Here is an 18,090-nt window from a genome sequence, read left to right on the forward strand (position 1 = left end):
AAAAAAAAACTCCCTTTAACTTTTGTCCATCGGCAATTTCTGATTTCCTCTCCCTGCAGCATTTCCAACCACCTTTGTCCGTTGAGAAAACTTAAATAATTTTTTTGATATTTAATTTATTAATTTTATAATAATACCAAAACTAGTTAATCAAAATATAAATTAGAAACATAATTTAAATTAGTTAAAAGGTTGTTAATAATAATACATAGTAGACTTAAAATTGAAAATACGTAATAAAAACTAGAAATTGACTAAACGGTGCTTCAGCTTCTCGATTATTGAAGCGGTGATAGTCCTGTTTTCCTGGAGCTCAGTCTGGTTTCGTCGCAGCTCAGCCCATATAGCAGCATTATCGGCTTTCAAGAGCTCAATCTCGTTATCCTTGTTCTTGATATATTCCATAAGAACCTCAATTCCAGAGACAAGAGTGGTCTGAACCTGATCAGATCCCTTTAGACTCTTATCTGATTGGTTTATTTCCAATTTTCTACGGGTAGAACAAGGTGGCAACGAGACTGATTCAGAGCCTAGTCTTTTCTTCATGCCACACTGTGAAGCCAATCTAAGCAACAACAACCATACATAGTTTGAACAACAAATATCACCAAAATATACATAGCCACTGTATAGAGAGAATAATCAAAATTACAAATAAGACAACCTTGATGATGGCGCCTGAGGCTTCGAGGTGCTACTAACAACATCAGGCGACAACTTTTCCTGTTATATATCATATACGTTGTTTTGATTAATAATTAAACTAATGAATTTCTATACCAAACAAAAACAAAAAAAGAGAGTAGATTATATAACCTGAATGTCAATTCCGGAGACAAGAGTAGTCTGATCCTGATCAGTTCCCTTCAGACTCTTATCTGATTGGATCGGCAACGAGGCTTCTTTACGTCGTGCGGCAATTCTGAGCGGCAACAAGAACCATCACCATTCATATAGATCTATACATATACTGCTAACTAACTAATTAATTAATAAGAATCAAAAAAGTAAACGGACACCTCTTTTGTTTGGAGAGCATATCTTTGATTGTTGTAGGTCGGAATAGACGAGGGTAAGCTTTTGTAAAAATACAGTGTACACAACTCGTAATCACGAAGGGACGACCTCTAGCCATGACTAACTCTGCCTCCTTAGCAAACTGAGGAAGTCGGGAACCCTAGATCAATTTATATATATATACACACGAGAATTTGGGCCTAACCGAGGCCTATAATTTGTTCAATAACCGAGTCTGATGAAGTTTCGAGGTTTCAGCTGAGCATTGCAATCTTGATGAAGAGAGAGTTTGATTGGGTTAATAAGAACATTGAAGTATTTGATCTCAGTCCTCTCCGCAACAGAATCTAGTGTCATAACCTTTCTTGGATGCACAGTTCTGTCTTTAAACGAGAAATCTGGCAGGGAAGCTCTAAAGCCTTCTATTTTCTTCATGCCACACTGTCTGACCCATCTTCACATCAACCTATTGGAAGCAAACTGGAGAAATGGATCGATTGTCTATAATTGCAGTGTTAGGAGATAGCTTTCAGAAGCATAAAGAGAGAGTGTTAGCCACCAAACGAATAAAAGCTGCACAAAGAATAACGACCGAGTTTGCCATTCTGACTGTATCATCAGATGTTTTCAATTCTGCATTGTATAGTTTAAGCTGCCACTTTTTCAGAACTGGTGTAGATTGTGAGCTGCCATCGACCATATAACTCAATTAAAAGTTTATTTTTCAAGCCTATGACCAAGGCCTTTCGATATTTACATGCATAACGTAGTATAGATTATGACATTTCAGTCGTAAAGTTTAAAGGAGATACTTGGACATGAGGTTACATGGGAATTAGATAGCAGAAACCCTAACTCATTTACACATATATATAATACAAATTATTGATTTTTCCTTTTATATTTCAACTCATATTCTAGTCTATACTTTGTTTAATATCCGAACTTGCTTCATTACAACCATTTTGAGGGGGTGTTCAAACTTCACGCATGGCGTTGCTTAATTAAATATTAGTAGGATTTGAGTTTGGAGAAAACAACCGAACAACCAAACCAAATTAAAATATATGTCAGGCTATTCAGTTATCTTTATCAACCCAAAAAAATTGTTTGGATTTCAAAACTAAAATACAAAAAGTCAAAGTGTTAATTAATTAAATTAATCAAATATATTCATAACATTAAAATTTAGGATAGTTAATCATCTAACAACCTGACCAGCTAAAATATATGTTTTTGCATTTATTCAAATAAAAGAAAACATATTATCTTGCACTATCATCATTCATCAAATCAGCTGCTTAGCTATGCTGAGTCATGTATAGAATGTGAACAAGAACAACAACAACCCCATGCATATATATACACACTAAAGAAATAATAATAAAACTATAGACACATTGATGGCGATTGAGGCTTGGAGGTGCTGGTAACAATACTAGATGAAAATTCAAAAAAAAATCATCAAATATATATATATATATATTCCCTACACTATATTTGAGAAGTGATTTTGCTACGTGCAGGGGCGGACATAGACCAGTATTTTGACGGGTCACATGGTATATTCTCATCATGTTTAATTTTCGAAATGAAGACATTACAATTTTTTAATGTAAATTAGTGAAGGAAAACAGAAAAAGAGATGGGGTCACCCGACACCATAAGTCTCTATGTGCATCCGCCCCTGGCCACATGTTCTCTATAATCATTTTCACAAAAATAATATGACATAGCTACTAAAATTGATGACATGTCTTATAGATTAATATGACATGGACAATTATATTTAATGTTAATTTATATTTTTGGTAAACTTTTTAAAATATGGTAATAACTCATATATTACATTTATTGTCTATTTACATTTTTAGATTTTTTTAGAATATGATAATAACTCATAAATCATCATTAAAATAAATATATTCAACTATGGCATTTCAAATTTCGAAATATCATTTAAATTATAAATTTTTCAAAAATATATACATTTTTCAGAAAATTATAAAAATTAAATCGTAAAATCAAACTAAATCATAAAATCACTAGTTTCTTATATATATCTACAATTTTACAAATATTGTTTAATTTTAATTTTTGACAATTATGACATTTTTACATATTTATTTAATATACTTAATTAAAATAAATAGATAGAAAAATCTACCTAAGCTTATAATTTTAAATATATACATGCACATTCTTAAATATAATTTAAAATAAACAAAATTGTTTTTATCTTAATTTTAATGTTTATTTAAATCAAATTTATATTAAAATATTGATAAGAAAAATAAAATTTATGATATTAATTAAAAAATAAATATAATTTATATTTATTTATTAAAAAATATTTTATAATTTTTTTACTGCACATGGTGCAGAAAAACACCTAGTATATATATACTGTCGTAATTAATAATCAAATTAATTAATGAATTTCTCAACCAAACAAAAAATATATATTATATAACCTGATCAATATTAATTTCGGAGACAAGAGTGGTCTGATCCTGATCAGATCCCTTTAGACTCTGATCAGATTTGATTATTTTGATACGGGTATAACTAGGTCGCACGAGACTGATTCAGCGCCTAGTGTTGTCTTCATGCCCCACTATGAGGCCAATCTGGGCAACAACAATCATACATAATGTAAGCAGCAAATACCACCAATATATACATAGCTACTGCTTAATTATAGAGAGAATAATCAAAATTACAAATAAGACAACCTTGATGATGGCGTCTGAGGCTTCGAGGAGCTACTAACAACATCAGGCGACAACTTTGCCTATTATATATATCATTTACGTTGTTTTGATTAATAATCAAACTAATGAATTTCTATACCAAACAAAAACAAAAAGAAGATTAAAGAACCTGAATTTCAATTCCGGAGACAAGAGTCGTCTGATCCTGATCAATTCCCTTCAGACTCTTATCTGATTGGATCCGCAACGAGGCTTCTTTACGTAGTGCGGCCAATCTGGGCGGCAACAAGAACCATCACCATTCATATAGATCTATATATATATATATATACTGGTTAATTCATTAATTAATAAGTATCAAAAAAATTAACGGACACCTCATTCGTCGGAAGCTACGTTCTTTGAATGTAGGACGACGGCAACGTTGTGTCCCAATGGGTACACAACGCCCTGTTCCCATGCCCCGAGTCTTTCCCATGACTAACTCTGCCTCCTAAACCAACTGAGGAAGTCGGAAACCCTATATCAATTTTTATATATATACTAGCTTTTTGAAAGGGAGGATATATTTTTTGAAAAAAAATTGTTCTATTTTTTTACAAAAATTAATATAATTTTGGTAATTCTATTAAATATGTCAAGTGGCAATTCTGAGCGGCAACAAGAACCATCACCATTCATATAGATCTATATATATATATACTGGTTAATTCATTAATTAATAAGTATCAAAAAAATTACTAAAACTAGTTAATCAAAATATAGAGTAAAAACATAATTTAAATTAGTTAAAAGGTTGTTAATAATAATACATAGTAGACTTAAAACTGAAAATACGTAATAAAAACTAGAAATTGACTAAACGGTGCTTCAGCTTCTCGATTATTGAAGCGGTGATAGTCCTGTTTTCCTGGAGCTCAGTCTGGTTTCGTCGCAGCTCAGCCCATATAGCAGCATTATCGGCTTTCAAGAGCTCAATCTCGTTATCCTTGTTCTTGATATATTCCATAAGAACCTCAATTCCAGAGACAAGAGTTGTCTGAACCTGATCAGATCCCTTTAGACTCTTATCTGATTGGTTTATTTCCAATTTTCTACGGGTAGAACAAGGTGGCAACGAGACTGATTCAGAGCCTAGCCTTTTCTTCATGCCACACTGTGAAGCCAATCTAAGCAACAACAACCATACATAGTTTGAACAACAAATACCACCAAAATATACATAGCACTGTATAGAGAGAATAATCAAAATTACAAATAAGACAACCTTGATGATGGCGTCTGAGGCTTCGAGGTGCTACTAACAACATCAGGCGACAACTTTGCCTATTATATATCATATACGTTGTTTTGATTAATAATTAAACTAATGAATTTCTATACCAAACAAAAAAAAAAAAAAAAAAGAGAGTAGATTATATAACCTGAATGTCAATTCCGGAGACAAGAGTGGAGGATTGCCCAATCACATATATATGTCCTAATAGCCCCTCTCGAGATGTGGGTGGGAAACTGTCCAATCGAAAACAGTCCAAGCCCAACATCTCGGATATACCACAGCAAGATGGACCATTTTTATAGGCTACATAAGTAGACAACTATTTATATGGAAAATCATCTGCTGGGCTTAACCTGGCTCTGATACCATATTAGTGATGGGCCTAACTCACACCCAAAAACTAGTTCAAGAGTGGAGGAGTGCCCACACACTTATATATTGTCCAAGGACCTATATCCCAACCGATGTGGGATATATTAATAGTTCCCTTCAAACTCTTATCTGATTGGATCGGCAACGAGGCTTCTTTACGTACTGCGTCCAATCTGGGATGTTGTCGTGAGCGTGTTTAAATCGAAAACCTGTTCGGTTGTCCGCGCGATACTTTCCCATGACTAACTCTGCCTCCTCCTAAACAAACTGAGGAAGTCGGAAACCCTAGATCAATTCTTGTATATATACACAAGAATTTGGGCCTATAATTTGTTTAATGCCCGAGCTTGCTTTATTACAACTATTTTTAATCGTTCCAACTAGATTCTGACCCGCCCTTAAAAGGGTGGGTATTTTTTTTGTTGTTTTTTCAATACAAAGATTGATAATTCTTCGTTTTAATTATATAAACTGTGACATGATCAAGTCTCAATTATGCGGGTTTGTTACAGTGTGTACAGTATGACGAAATTTAAAATGCGTCACAACCATTTTATGTTTGTAAATAAATTAAATAATAGTTTTATCCAGTGTTTTGAAATCCGACCCGGACCCGCGGTTGAACCAGAAAATCCGGTGACCGAAAAAAATTCGGGTTGAGTTTTGTAAGAAACCCAAAATTTAAAAACCCGCAAAAACCGGCTCAACCAACTAAAACCCAAAATCCGGTACCGGTTGAACCAATAGATAATTTTTTTAGTTGTATATCAAATGAAAATAAAAATATAAAAAGTTAAGTTAAGTATTCTAAATGTTTATTAAACATAAAATATATACATATCCAAATTATTATTTTATGTTTTAAAGATATTTAGAAAGTAGTAACTTTAGTTTTATATATTTTTATTTTTTATTTTATTAGCTAATATATTATTATATAATAAAACTAATTTATTTCTTAATCTGTGGTTCATCCGCGGTTTACCTACGGTCGACTCAATGACCCAGTAACCCGGTAAATCGTTCGGTTCAGTGTCCGGGTCGGTTTTCAAAACATTGGTTTTATCCGAAATACTTACTTGGGCTATTATATAATTTTAAATATTTATAATTTATATAAAATATTGCTAAACATATAAACTGGCCAATGATATTTTTGATTAAGTCTCATCCTCATGTAGAATTTCAATCTCTAATATCAACTTATTAAAATTATTGCAGATTTTAATTTGTGGTACTGATATTAAAAAGTTTATGAAATTTGAATTTGATTATATAAAAACATAACCCATTTCATTAGTTAGCAAACCCATCTAAATGTTGAAATAGGTCCACAAAATCGAAAGACAATAATGCTATTAATGAATTTTTTAATTTGTTCATATCATTAAGGACATTTTTTGAAAATTTAAAATATTCATTAAAGGTATAATTCAGGAATGATCCTGTTTTAATGGTATTGATATCAAAAATTCTTAAGAAAAGTAAAGTTTGGTTTTTCAAAGTTACTAATTAATATGATTATGACACATGACAATTTTATATTTAAGATTGTGACATGTGTTAATCGATCTTATAACTAAAATATCTTATTATATAAGATAATAACAAAAGGAATTTTAAAAAAAAAATATTAATATTATTAATAGTAATTTTCCATTTTTAAAATCCTAAAGAAAAGATCATTGCAAATAGTAATTTTCCTTCTAATATTGTTACATGTGTTTAAATATATATATAATGATTAAAATACATATACTTAGATAATAAAAAAATTGAAAAAAATTAAAAAATTTTAATCATGAAAATTATTTTATAGTAACTTTATTTAGAATTTTCCTTTTTCAAAATCCTAAACAAAAAACATTTGAAAATATTTATTTAATAGTAATTTTTCTTTTTCGATCAAAAATCTAATATTAATATAAATATTATATTAAGTTTGTTTCTTCATGCTAATTAATATAACTGTGACATATGACAGTTATATATTTAAAACTGTGATATGTGTTAAACTATCACATAATTAAAAATATATATACTATGGTAACAACAAATGATTTTGTTTAAAAATTAATAATAAATTATATTTAATACTGATTTTCCATTTTCAAATCTTAAAAAGTATTATTGAAAAATCTTATTTGATAGTAGTTATCCTTTTAATATTTTGACATATGTGTTAGAATATCTCATGATTAAAAATATATATACTAAGAAAATAAAAATATTTTTTTGGAAAAAAAACAATTTCCAAAAATATATTGATGGTAAAAATAAATTTTAAAAATGACTTAATAGTAATTTACTAGAAGTTTTATTTTTTAAATCATAAAGAAAAAATATTTGTAAAGTTATTTATTAATATTTATTTTTTTCCAAATCCTAAAGAAAAGATATTGTAAATATTATTTGATGGTCATTTTCCTCTTAAACTTTTGACACGAGTTAAAATATCTCATGATTAATAAATTATATAATAATATTATAAATTGTTTATTAAAAAATAAATTAAAAATTATTTAATAGTATTTTCTCTATTATTTATTTACTAAAAATTTTAAATTATAAAATTATTTATCTAACAGTTTATTTAATACTAATCTTCCTTTTCTAAAATTAAAAGGAAATACAATTGTAAAAAATATTTGATAGTAATTGTCTCTTTTTATCTATTTATAATCTTAAACATTATAAAACTGTAAATGATTGTTTAATAGTAGTTTTACTTTCTCCAAATGCAAATTAAAAAAATATTTGTAGAATATTTATTTTGAATTATTTATAAATAATCAAATTTCGAATTTAAATAGTTAAATTTTCGTTTTGAAAATCATTAACTTTAAAACTGGACGTCAAAATTATATATTTAAGATCGTGACATGTGTTAATCTATCTCATAATTTAAAATATATATGATAAGATAATAAAAATAAATTTTTTAAGAAAGTAATTATTAATAGTAATTTTCCATTTTAAAAATCCTATAGAAAAGATAATTGTAAAAAATATTTGATAGTTATTAGATAATAAAATGAATTTTGTAAAAAAATTTAAAATGATTTATTAATAAAAATTATTTAATAGTTATTTTGTTTAGAAATTTTATTTATCAAAATCCTAAACAAAAAAGATTTGAAAACTATTTATTCAATATTAATTCCTTTTAGCTCAAATATCTGAATGAAAATATAATTAGAAAATATTATATTAATATATGTTCTTCAAAGTTGCAAATTAAAATGATTGTGGCACTTGACATTTGTATATTTAAAATTTTGAAATGTGTTAAATTATCTCATAATTAAAAATACATATATTAATATAATAACAAATTATTTGGTTAAAAATAATTAAATTAATATTTAACAGTAATTTTCCATTTTTAAAATATTCAAAAAATAAAACTACAAAATATTATTTGAATTTAATATTTTGACATGTGTTAGAATATCTAATGATTAAAAATATATATACTAAGAAAAAAAGAAATTTGAAAAAGGATATTTTCAAAATTATTTAATAGTAAACAACGAATTATAAAATGATTTGATAGTAATTTTACTATAAAGTTCTTTATAAAAAACCTAAAAAAATATTTGTAAGATAATTTATTTAATACAAATTATTTCTTTTATATAATCCTAAACAAAAGATATTGCGAGAGATTATTTGATAGTAATTTTTCTCTTAAAATTTTGATACGAGTTAAAATATCACATGATTAATAAAATATATAATAAGATAATAAAAATTATAAAATGAATTTTAAAGTAATTTAATAGTATTTTCTATAATTTTTATTTTAAATAATTAAACAAAAAAATATTTTTCCAAAAGTTTATTTAATACTAATTTTCCTTTTCTAAAATTCAAAAGAAAATGTAATTGAGAAAAAATTTTGATAGTAATTTTCATTTTATAATCTTAAACATAAGAAAATTGTAAAAAAAAGAGTTTAATTGTAGTATTCCTTACTTCCAATCCAAATCAAAAGAAAAATATTTGTAGGATAATTATTTCAAGTTTTTTCTATAAATAATCAACTTTCCTATTTAAATAGTTAATTTTCTTTTCTTTTTTTAAATCATAAACCAAAAGGAACTACAACTATTTATATGTATCTTTATATATGGCTAGTCTCTCTCATATTTTGTCACTTCCCATATTTTGATACCAAACATAGTAAGAGGTACCTGAAAAATATTAGGTGGGTATTTCTGTATGTTCTTTTACATCTTCACGTATTCTTTTTTTTTGGTGTCACATGTTGAAGAAATAACTAGATCATGATCTTAACATCAAACTGATGTTGATTTTTTTTAAAAAGATTTATATTTGTCATGCTGCGTACGTTAGTTATTGCCACAATTATATTTATGCGTTTGTACATATAGATGTTATGTTGTAGTACAAAGTTAATGGGGGAAGTTAATGTGACTCTTATGCTTATTATGTTTATGTGTATTTGTTTTTATCGACGTATAAAAATTGGTGCTACTGTAGGTCATGCTACAAAGAAATTTAAATCAAAAAGAAGGACTTTGCAATTGAACAAAGTTACTAATTATTGAATCAGAAATCGTAACCGAAAGTTATGTAGAAAAATGGATTTCTCCATGCTGCTAAGAAAGTTGGTTATGCTATTATAGGTCATGTTACTAAGAAATTTAGATCAAAGAGAAGACATAGACAACATGATTATTGAAGTAGAAATCCTAATTGAAAGTTATGTGGAAAAATGAATTTTATTCTTAGAATAAGTCTCTGACCAACAGATGCAAGATAACATTTCAAACTGAAAATATTAATTTTCTATACGAGTTTGTTATCCAATGACTATCAACAAGAGTTAAGATCAAAACTTAAAAAAGTTAGTTTATATTTTCCAAGTCCAGTTTTACAATTATATGATGCATTATCAAAAACCACTACAACTATTGAGCTTCAGATTTTTAAAACATAACGACAATAGTATTCTAACAAATATTATATATCAAGAAGTTCTCAATAATATATGATATATAGAAAAATAGATTAAAGTCACACCATGGATACTAAAGTAATGAAATTCGATGTTTTATCTAGCAATATATTTGATATTTAGCTGACTATCAGTAATACTTTCTTTTTAAAAGAAATTAACTATCTTTTTAAAATAAATTAACATCTTTTTTTTGTAAAAGTACTCATTTTCCTATTAAATAATTAACTTTCTTTTTTAATAGATAACTGTATGTTTTTAAAAATATAAACCAAAAATAACTACAAATATTTCAAATCTATATTCTTTTATGGTTTCTTTTTAGGATTTTAGAAAATAAAAATTATTATTACATAATATAACAAGATTTTTTAATATTGGTATTTTTAAAATTCATTTTTAATATCACATTCCATTGTAAAAAATTGTACTTTTTAATTTAATACTAGCTTTTTAGTATCATGTTTAACATCGAATTATTAAAAAGAAAAGTTATTATTAAATACAGTTTTACAATTCACCTTGGTTTAGATTTAAAAAGAAAAAAATTATTATACAAATCTCTTTTATTAGGATTTTAGAAAATAAAATTAAACCACATAATCGCTTAAAAGTTTATAATTAATATGATTGTGACACATTACAATATATACTTTAGATTGTGACATGTGTTTAATCTTTTTGATCATAAATATATAGTTTGCCTTGGTATCTCATTCATAAATAATTGATTGTAATTTCCTTTTTTCAAATCCTAACCAAAAGATAATTGTAAAAGTACTCCTATTATTTTCCTATAATTAACTTTTCTTTTTAATAGATAATATTGGGTTTTTAAATATAAACAGAAAATAACTACAAATATTTCATATCTATTTAGATTTAAGCTTCCCTATGTTATTTTCACAAAACATAATAGTATTTACAAGAAAAATATTACCTTACTATCTTTTATATCTTTGTATAGCTTAATTTTTATTATCCTTACTACATCCTATGATGTTGTCATAATTTTTCAAATTATGATGTTGTTGTAGGTGAGTATGTATGAATGTGATGAATATGTCTTTGTACAATATAAGACAAAAATATATTATTAGTTAAATAAAATATCTTCAATTAAAAAGTTGTTAGTTGTTTACAAGACTTAAAAAAACATTTATAGAATCATACAAAGACAAGAAATTATTTAATGAAAAATATTTAGAAACTAATTATAAAATAAGCAAATTTTCTTTTTAAAAAATCAATAAAATAAAATTTCACAACTAATCTTATTGTTTTTCTTTTAAATAACTAACTTTTATTATCAATAGATAGTTTTCTGTTAAAAAGTTATACACCAAAAACAACATCAATATTTGCGCGGTATGATTGTAACATGTGCCAGTAAAAAATAGATTGTAAAATATGTCAATAAAAACAATCTATGTCAATAAAAACCTGACATATTTCACAATCTATTTTCTTACTGACACGACGTCAAATAACTAACTTTTATTTCGGATTTTTCTAAAATACTAAATAAAAGAAATTTATAAAATTGTTTTTCTTTTTAAAATTCTAAATAAAATGTATTTATAATATAGTTTTTCCTTTTTAAATCCTAACCAGAATTTTTTTCTTTCTTTTTCTAGATCGTGACCAAAAAGATTTGTAAAATCTTATTTAATAGTATTGTTCGTATTTAAGAATTTAATGATAATTATTATACTAAAAATTATTTAGTTAACAAATAAAAATTGTAAAAAATATTACTGATATTGAAAAATGATGTTTGAAAATTGAATATTTAAAATACAGTTAATATTAACTAGAAATAGTTATTTGATAGCAATTTTATTTTTTAAAATCCTAGATAAAAGATAACTGTAAAAGATTAAGTAATATCAATTTGCTTTTTCTAAAGTCCTAAGAATAAAACGTAAAAGAATATTTGATAGTAGTTTTTTTAAAAACAAATTCCGAACAAAAGAGATTTGTACCATATTTTCTAAGTCCTAACCAAAAGATAATTATTTTATTAAATTTTAAATAAAAGATAATTATAAAATATAATGTTTTCCATTTTTAGATCTTAACAAAAGATAATTTTAAAATTTTATTTAATAGTATTTTTAAGGAATTTGATGAAAAATATGATTTTAAATTATTTAATTAACAAAAATCAGAAAATAGGATGTTGTCATGATTGGTCTTTATATATGTTCGGTCGTACAAAAATCAACCATATGTTTTATATATATTCCGTGTCTGATCATAAAAATAGATTATTATCATTATTGTCACCGTATGTGATCTTTATATGTGTTTGGTGAAAAATAAATCACGCTTCATAGTCATATTATTATATTTTTACTATGTAGTATTTTTTTAATTCCTTTTATATACTGTTATTGTGGAAATATATTACTAATAAAGAATGAATTAAGAAAATCATTTAAGATTAAATAATTTTAAGAAAATGGTCAATTGATACTATAAATTGAAAAGCAAATAATTTTAAAATAATAATAAAGCACACATTGGAAAACTACAGATCCAAAATGAAAAAAAAACAGAGAAATTGATTGAAATATTATAACTAGAACATTACTTCTTATACTACTTTCAAGCAAAAAGACCATAATATTTGAGTTTAATATTTAGTGATTTTTTTAGCACAAATATTTAGTGATTATTATTTAGTATTTAGGGATGAAGTTGAGTTTATAAAGATATATACAGTTTTCAAATGATATATATGATTGTGAATGTCGTATATTAAAAATTAAATTAGAAGAACTTTATAATTATCTCTAAGATTGTGTCTTCTTCAACCTTTTATGATATATAATTAAGTAATTTATTTATTTTAAGATTTATCACCACAAAACTGTAGCGTTTTTCTTCCACAATACTATTGTTAACAAGTTATGTTTTTTTAAACAGTTATTCACACAATCAAGATTCATAAATATAGTCTTCAACATTCACATAACTTTTTGTAGTTATAAGATGCATGTAGTGATGGTTTCATTATCATTAATTAAATAATAAAAAGATGATCCAAAATGATTTCTTTTGGTTGAACAGCTAAAATTTCATCAGTCAAACCAAAATATATAGATGATATCAAATGCACAAAAAAAAATCAAGAACCCTAAAATGACAATACAAGTTCACTAAATGACTAAGAAAACTTTAGAATATATGTAAACAAGAAGAACAACATAAAGTAAGTTAATAGAAACATTATATCATCGAGTTTATTGGTCTTATTTGACTTTCAAGTATTTTAATTTCACTCTAAATTTATTTCGGGTTAAGGTTCGGTTTAAACTTTTAGGTATGAGTATTTTCTCTAACACTAAGTACAAAGTTGATAATAATTCAACTATGTGCCATAATTATTAAAATACAAATATTAACCTGAAAATGAGTTCTTAATTATAAAATATATTTCACAAACATATGCAAAATGAATCCTAAAACTATTTTAAAATAATTTATTGTTTTATATTCTTTATAAAATTAAACCAGCAAACAAAATCCGTGTAACGCACGGATCCATATCTAGTTCAAAATATTTGTTACACAAACAAAAGGAAGAAGACATTACAGATAGTTTTAGTGTGTAGCCCACACCTATACAGGTCGTATCCAACATAATACCCCGAGATCTTAGACCATTTTTGACTGCCAAAGCTCTAGACAGATCCCTCCACATGAAGAAATGCCTTGAGAGATGTTTTAGTTTTCCAGAGATCTTTTCCATTGGAGGAAGACTTGGTTCCGGAGGAGATTGCTGTAATCCCAGTACTTCAGCCAGCTTATAAACCACTTTTCGAATTATTTTGTAACTATTAAATCATTGAACATGTCACAAATGTTAAAAGCGTGTCTTGGATGGGAAAAGGCCCTTTTTTCAACCCGAACATTTCAGTCGTGCCAAATACTACATGAACTATTGATTAGTGCTAAATACGACTCCAACTCAATTATAATTCAAAAATACTACTTAGACTTCTTAAAATGTGTCAAAATCTACCTGAACAACTGATCAGTGCTAAATACGACCCCAACTCAATTATAATTCAAAAATACTGCATAACTTCTTAAAACGTGCCAAAATCTAAATTAACCGTAAAATAAGTTAGTCAACCGTTAAAAAAATAAAACAACTTCGTTTTGGTTTAATCTTTAAAAAAAAAAAATATGTTCATTCTGGGATTTGAATCCCTCCATTGGTACAGTTTAAAAGAGACACTCTAACCATAGAACTAAAGTAAATTTTTGATATATACTTCTTCATATTCTTTGAACAAAACTTTTGTGATAATAGTTTCTCATTTTTATGAATGCATTAACATATTTTTTTAACTACCATATACTTAATATACATATATTATACTAAAATATAAATATAATAAAATATTTTAAATTGCAAAAATTAAATATAATTAAAATTTTGAAACTATTTATAAAGTTTTCTTATATAAATTATTGTAATTTTAAAATTTTATTATTTTACTCCATTGCTATAAATATATTATATTAGTTTGTAAAAATAAAAAATTACCGCTCAAATTTTTAAAATTACAATAATTTATATAAGAAAACTTTATAAATAGTTTCAAAATTTTAAGTATATTTAATTTTGTATCATTTCAAATATTTTATTATTTATATTTTAGTATAATATAAGTGTATTAAAGATATGATAATTATAAAACATTTTAATATATTTATTGAAATGAGAAAAAATTATCACCAAATTTTTATTTGGAGAAGATGAAGAAATATAGTAGTATATATACTTTTGAATTCGTAATAATATATCAAACATTTACTTTAATTCAGTGGTTAATGTCTATTTTAAAATGTATCAATGCACGAATTTGAATCCTAGAATGAATATGTTTTTTTAGAAAAAGATTAAACCAAAACGTCGTCGTTTTTTTTTTCTAACGGTTGACTAACTTATATTACGGTTAATGTAGATTTTGGCACGTTTTAAAAAGTTTAGATAGTATTTTTGAATTATATTTAAGTTGAGGTCGTATTTGGCACTGATCAATTATTCAGGTAGTATTTGGCACTATCGTAATTGTTCGGGTTGAAAATGGGCCTTTTCCCTGTCTTGGATTCTTCATCTTTTCTCTTTGTATAACAAATCTTATGTTAGTACTTCCCAAGTAGCGAGATCGTTACAGAGAGACCAAGATCCAGAGTTACAAACACTATCAGGAGGTTTACAAATCATACAGTCAATGAAACCGCTTGTTGTGCATACCACTGTGTTAATTATTTAGATAAAGATAATCCTTAAGACTCTATCTCATTAAGAGTCTCCTGGCTGTTTCTCAATCACAAAACAACATAATATTTTTGTTTGTTTAAGTTAAAAGTTGCATCTAAGCAAGTCCCAAACAATTGACCAAATTAATGACTAGCAATTATTTTGCAAGGATAAAAGACAACGGGCACATTATCATGACTAGGAATTCATAACATCATACATATATAACTTAAATAAAAAGGTTCCTTTTTAAAAACAGTCGTGATTAAGCATAAGAAGGTACACAAAAAAAAAAGAGACTGGTGGTAACTTAGGTGGTGGATACAGCTTTGCGTGAGCTCTTCTTCATCTTCTTGTTCTTCTTTGTCTTTAGAAAAGCTTTGGGCATCTTTGAACTTGATCGGAGATGCTTACCTATGCGTAGTAGTACACGAAAAAATGTTAGCGACAACAACCACATGTACATACATTATTGAGAATAAAATCAAATAGACACCTTCATGAGTCTTGGAGGTGCTACTAACGATATCAGACGACGGCTTTTCCTGTTATATATAAACGGTGCTGTAATTAATAATCAAATTAATGAATACTTGTCAACCAAAAAAAATAAAGAAATAGATTATATAACCTGAATATCAATTTTGGAGACAAGAGGGGTCTGATCCTGATCAGAAGATCCCTTATCAGAAGGGATTATTTGCATACAGGCAGAACAACGTAGCAAAGAGACTTGAGAACCTAGTGTTTTCTTCATAACGTCCGAGCTGTAAAAGATTAGCAACAACAACCATACATAATGTTAACAACAAATACCAATGCTTAATTAATCAAAATTACAAATAAGACAACCTTGATGATGGCGTCTGAGGCTTCGAGGTGCTACTAAAAACATCAGGCGACAACTTTGCCTGTTATATATATCATATAAGCTGTTTTGATTAATAATCAAACTAATGAATTTCTAGACCAAACAAAAACAAAAAGAAGATTAAAGAACCTGAATTTCAATTCCGGAGACAAGAGTGGTCTGATCCTGATCAATTCCCTTCAGACTCTTATCTGATTGGATCCGCAACGAGGCTTCTTTACGTAGTGCGGCCAATCTGGGCGGCAACAAGAACCATCACCATTCATATAGATCTATAATTAATAAGTATCAAAAAAATTAACGGACACCTCATTCGTCGGAAGCTACGTTCTTTGAATGTAGGACGACGGCAACGTTGTGTCCTAATGGGTACACAACGCCCTGTTCCCATGCCCCGAGTCTTTCCCATGACTAACTCTGCCTCCTAAACCAACTGAGGAAGTCGGAAACCCTAGATCATTTTTTATATATACACTAGCTTTTTGACCCGCCCTTCCAAAAGGCCGGTATATTTTTTGAGAAAAAAATTGTTAAATTTGACACAGAAGATAATGTATCATCTCCTATATATTATTTTAGGAACATTAAAAAAAACAACATTTACTTGATGTGTTATTTACACAATGTTATTTCGTATGTGGCATTCTCACATTCACTCTCACCCTTATCTTGAAAAAACCCTTAACTTATTAGAATTATTACATATTGTGCCATTGATATATTCTAACTTACTTTTTTATTGACCTACTAATTACTCATACGAAATTAAAAGAATTGTATTATTCATCTGTATTAATTGACGAATTGATGGCCTCTGATCTCTCTATGTTTTCAAAATCTTTATAGGTTTCAATTAGTATCATTACCATATACATTCTATATTTAACTGTGCATTAAACATTCAATTTATAAACACCTTATAACAATTATATTTAAACATGTATGACTATTTTATACCAGATGAAGATAGATTACTAATATTCTACATATATTTACGCAAGGTATTAAAACTCACGCAACAGGTGGAAAAAATTCATTTAGAGAGACACTGCTATGTTGCTGGTGGAAGATAATCGAGAACTTCTCTTTTGAGTTCATCATCTATCTACGCAGACCAACCAATCATGTCTACAACATCTCTTTTAAGTTCTAGGTCGTTCCACTTTTCTTTTTGAACAAGTGAGCAGTCATTTGTGACCCATAAAATTGATAGAGATAAATAAATGGTTGTAGCTAATCATTCTATTAGGGAAATCTATTAATATATAGGTTAACAATAGCTCTTTAGTAATTTGTATAATTTCATAGATCAAACATGTATAACGTTCTACCAGTTTTATTATTTGACAATTATCTGATAACATTAGTTTCAGTTGAAAATATATATTCTAAGCTAATAATGTATGTTATACTCTTACATTTGTATCACAACACTGATCTGTTAGAAATAATAATGCATCTACAATAAACATATCTTTATATTTCACATCATGCAAATTTAAAATAATAAATATGATTCATAAACAATGACATAGTCAAAAAAAAAATACTCCCTATATATTATTTTAGAAG

General features: G+C 26.8%; 3 protein-coding genes and 1 pseudogene across 3 annotated transcripts; 1 reads left to right on the top strand and 3 right to left on the bottom strand.

Moving 5' to 3' along the window:
• Positions 1-180: 180 nt before the first annotated feature.
• On the bottom strand, positions 181-1,227 carry LOC130496088 (uncharacterized). The gene is made up of 4 exons (XM_056987857.1): positions 1,020-1,227; positions 817-922; positions 665-723; positions 181-565 (listed from the first exon to the last, which is right to left on the bottom strand). The coding sequence occupies exons 1-4, from the start codon at positions 1,133-1,135 to the stop codon at positions 244-246; spliced, it is 603 nt and encodes a 200-aa protein (XP_056843837.1). The 5' UTR covers positions 1,136-1,227; the 3' UTR covers positions 181-243.
• Positions 1,134-1,820, top strand: LOC130495590 (protein SENSITIVITY TO RED LIGHT REDUCED 1-like; annotated as a pseudogene).
• Positions 1,821-4,495: 2,675 nt separating this feature from the next.
• On the bottom strand, positions 4,496-5,275 carry LOC130495591 (uncharacterized). The gene is made up of 3 exons (XM_056987008.1): positions 5,156-5,275; positions 4,999-5,057; positions 4,496-4,900 (listed from the first exon to the last, which is right to left on the bottom strand). The coding sequence occupies exons 1-3, from the start codon at positions 5,273-5,275 to the stop codon at positions 4,579-4,581; spliced, it is 501 nt and encodes a 166-aa protein (XP_056842988.1). The 3' UTR covers positions 4,496-4,578.
• A 10,618-nt stretch (positions 5,276-15,893) lies between these two features.
• On the bottom strand, positions 15,894-16,989 carry LOC108837455 (uncharacterized). Its single transcript, XM_018610499.2, has 6 exons — positions 16,827-16,989; positions 16,648-16,753; positions 16,500-16,558; positions 16,279-16,414; positions 16,144-16,192; positions 15,894-16,061 (listed from the first exon to the last, which is right to left on the bottom strand). The coding sequence occupies exons 1-6, from the start codon at positions 16,925-16,927 to the stop codon at positions 15,958-15,960; spliced, it is 555 nt and encodes a 184-aa protein (XP_018466001.1). The 5' UTR covers positions 16,928-16,989; the 3' UTR covers positions 15,894-15,957.
• Positions 16,990-18,090: the final 1,101 nt, after the last annotated feature.

The sequence above is a fragment of the Raphanus sativus genome, chromosome 6, assembly GCF_000801105.2.
Source record: "Raphanus sativus cultivar WK10039 chromosome 6, ASM80110v3, whole genome shotgun sequence".
NCBI classification, from domain to species: Eukaryota; Viridiplantae; Streptophyta; class Magnoliopsida; order Brassicales; family Brassicaceae; genus Raphanus; species Raphanus sativus.

Coding starts and splice junctions, on each gene's coding strand:
- LOC130495591 (XM_056987008.1), bottom strand. CDS start 5,275: ATGTTGGGCTTGGACTGTTTTCGATTGGACAGTTTCCCACCCACATCT. Junction 5,058..5,155: donor TCTCCGGAATTGACATTCAG/GTTATATAATCT, acceptor GATATATAATAG/GCAAAGTTGTCGCCTGATGT. Junction 4,901..4,998: donor CCTCAGACGCCATCATCAAG/GTTGTCTTATTT, acceptor GTTGTTGCTTAG/ATTGGCTTCACAGTGTGGCA.
- LOC108837455 (XM_018610499.2), bottom strand. CDS start 16,927: ATGGGAAAGACTCGGGGCATGGGAACAGGGCGTTGTGTACCCATTAGG. Junction 16,559..16,647: donor TCTCCGGAATTGAAATTCAG/GTTCTTTAATCT, acceptor TATATATAACAG/GCAAAGTTGTCGCCTGATGT. Junction 16,415..16,499: donor CCTCAGACGCCATCATCAAG/GTTGTCTTATTT, acceptor AATCTTTTACAG/CTCGGACGTTATGAAGAAAA.
- LOC130496088 (XM_056987857.1), bottom strand. CDS start 1,135: ATGGCTAGAGGTCGTCCCTTCGTGATTACGAGTTGTGTACACTGTATT. Junction 923..1,019: donor ATGCTCTCCAAACAAAAGAG/GTGTCCGTTTAC, acceptor GTTGCCGCTCAG/AATTGCCGCACGACGTAAAG. Junction 566..664: donor CCTCAGGCGCCATCATCAAG/GTTGTCTTATTT, acceptor GTTGTTGCTTAG/ATTGGCTTCACAGTGTGGCA.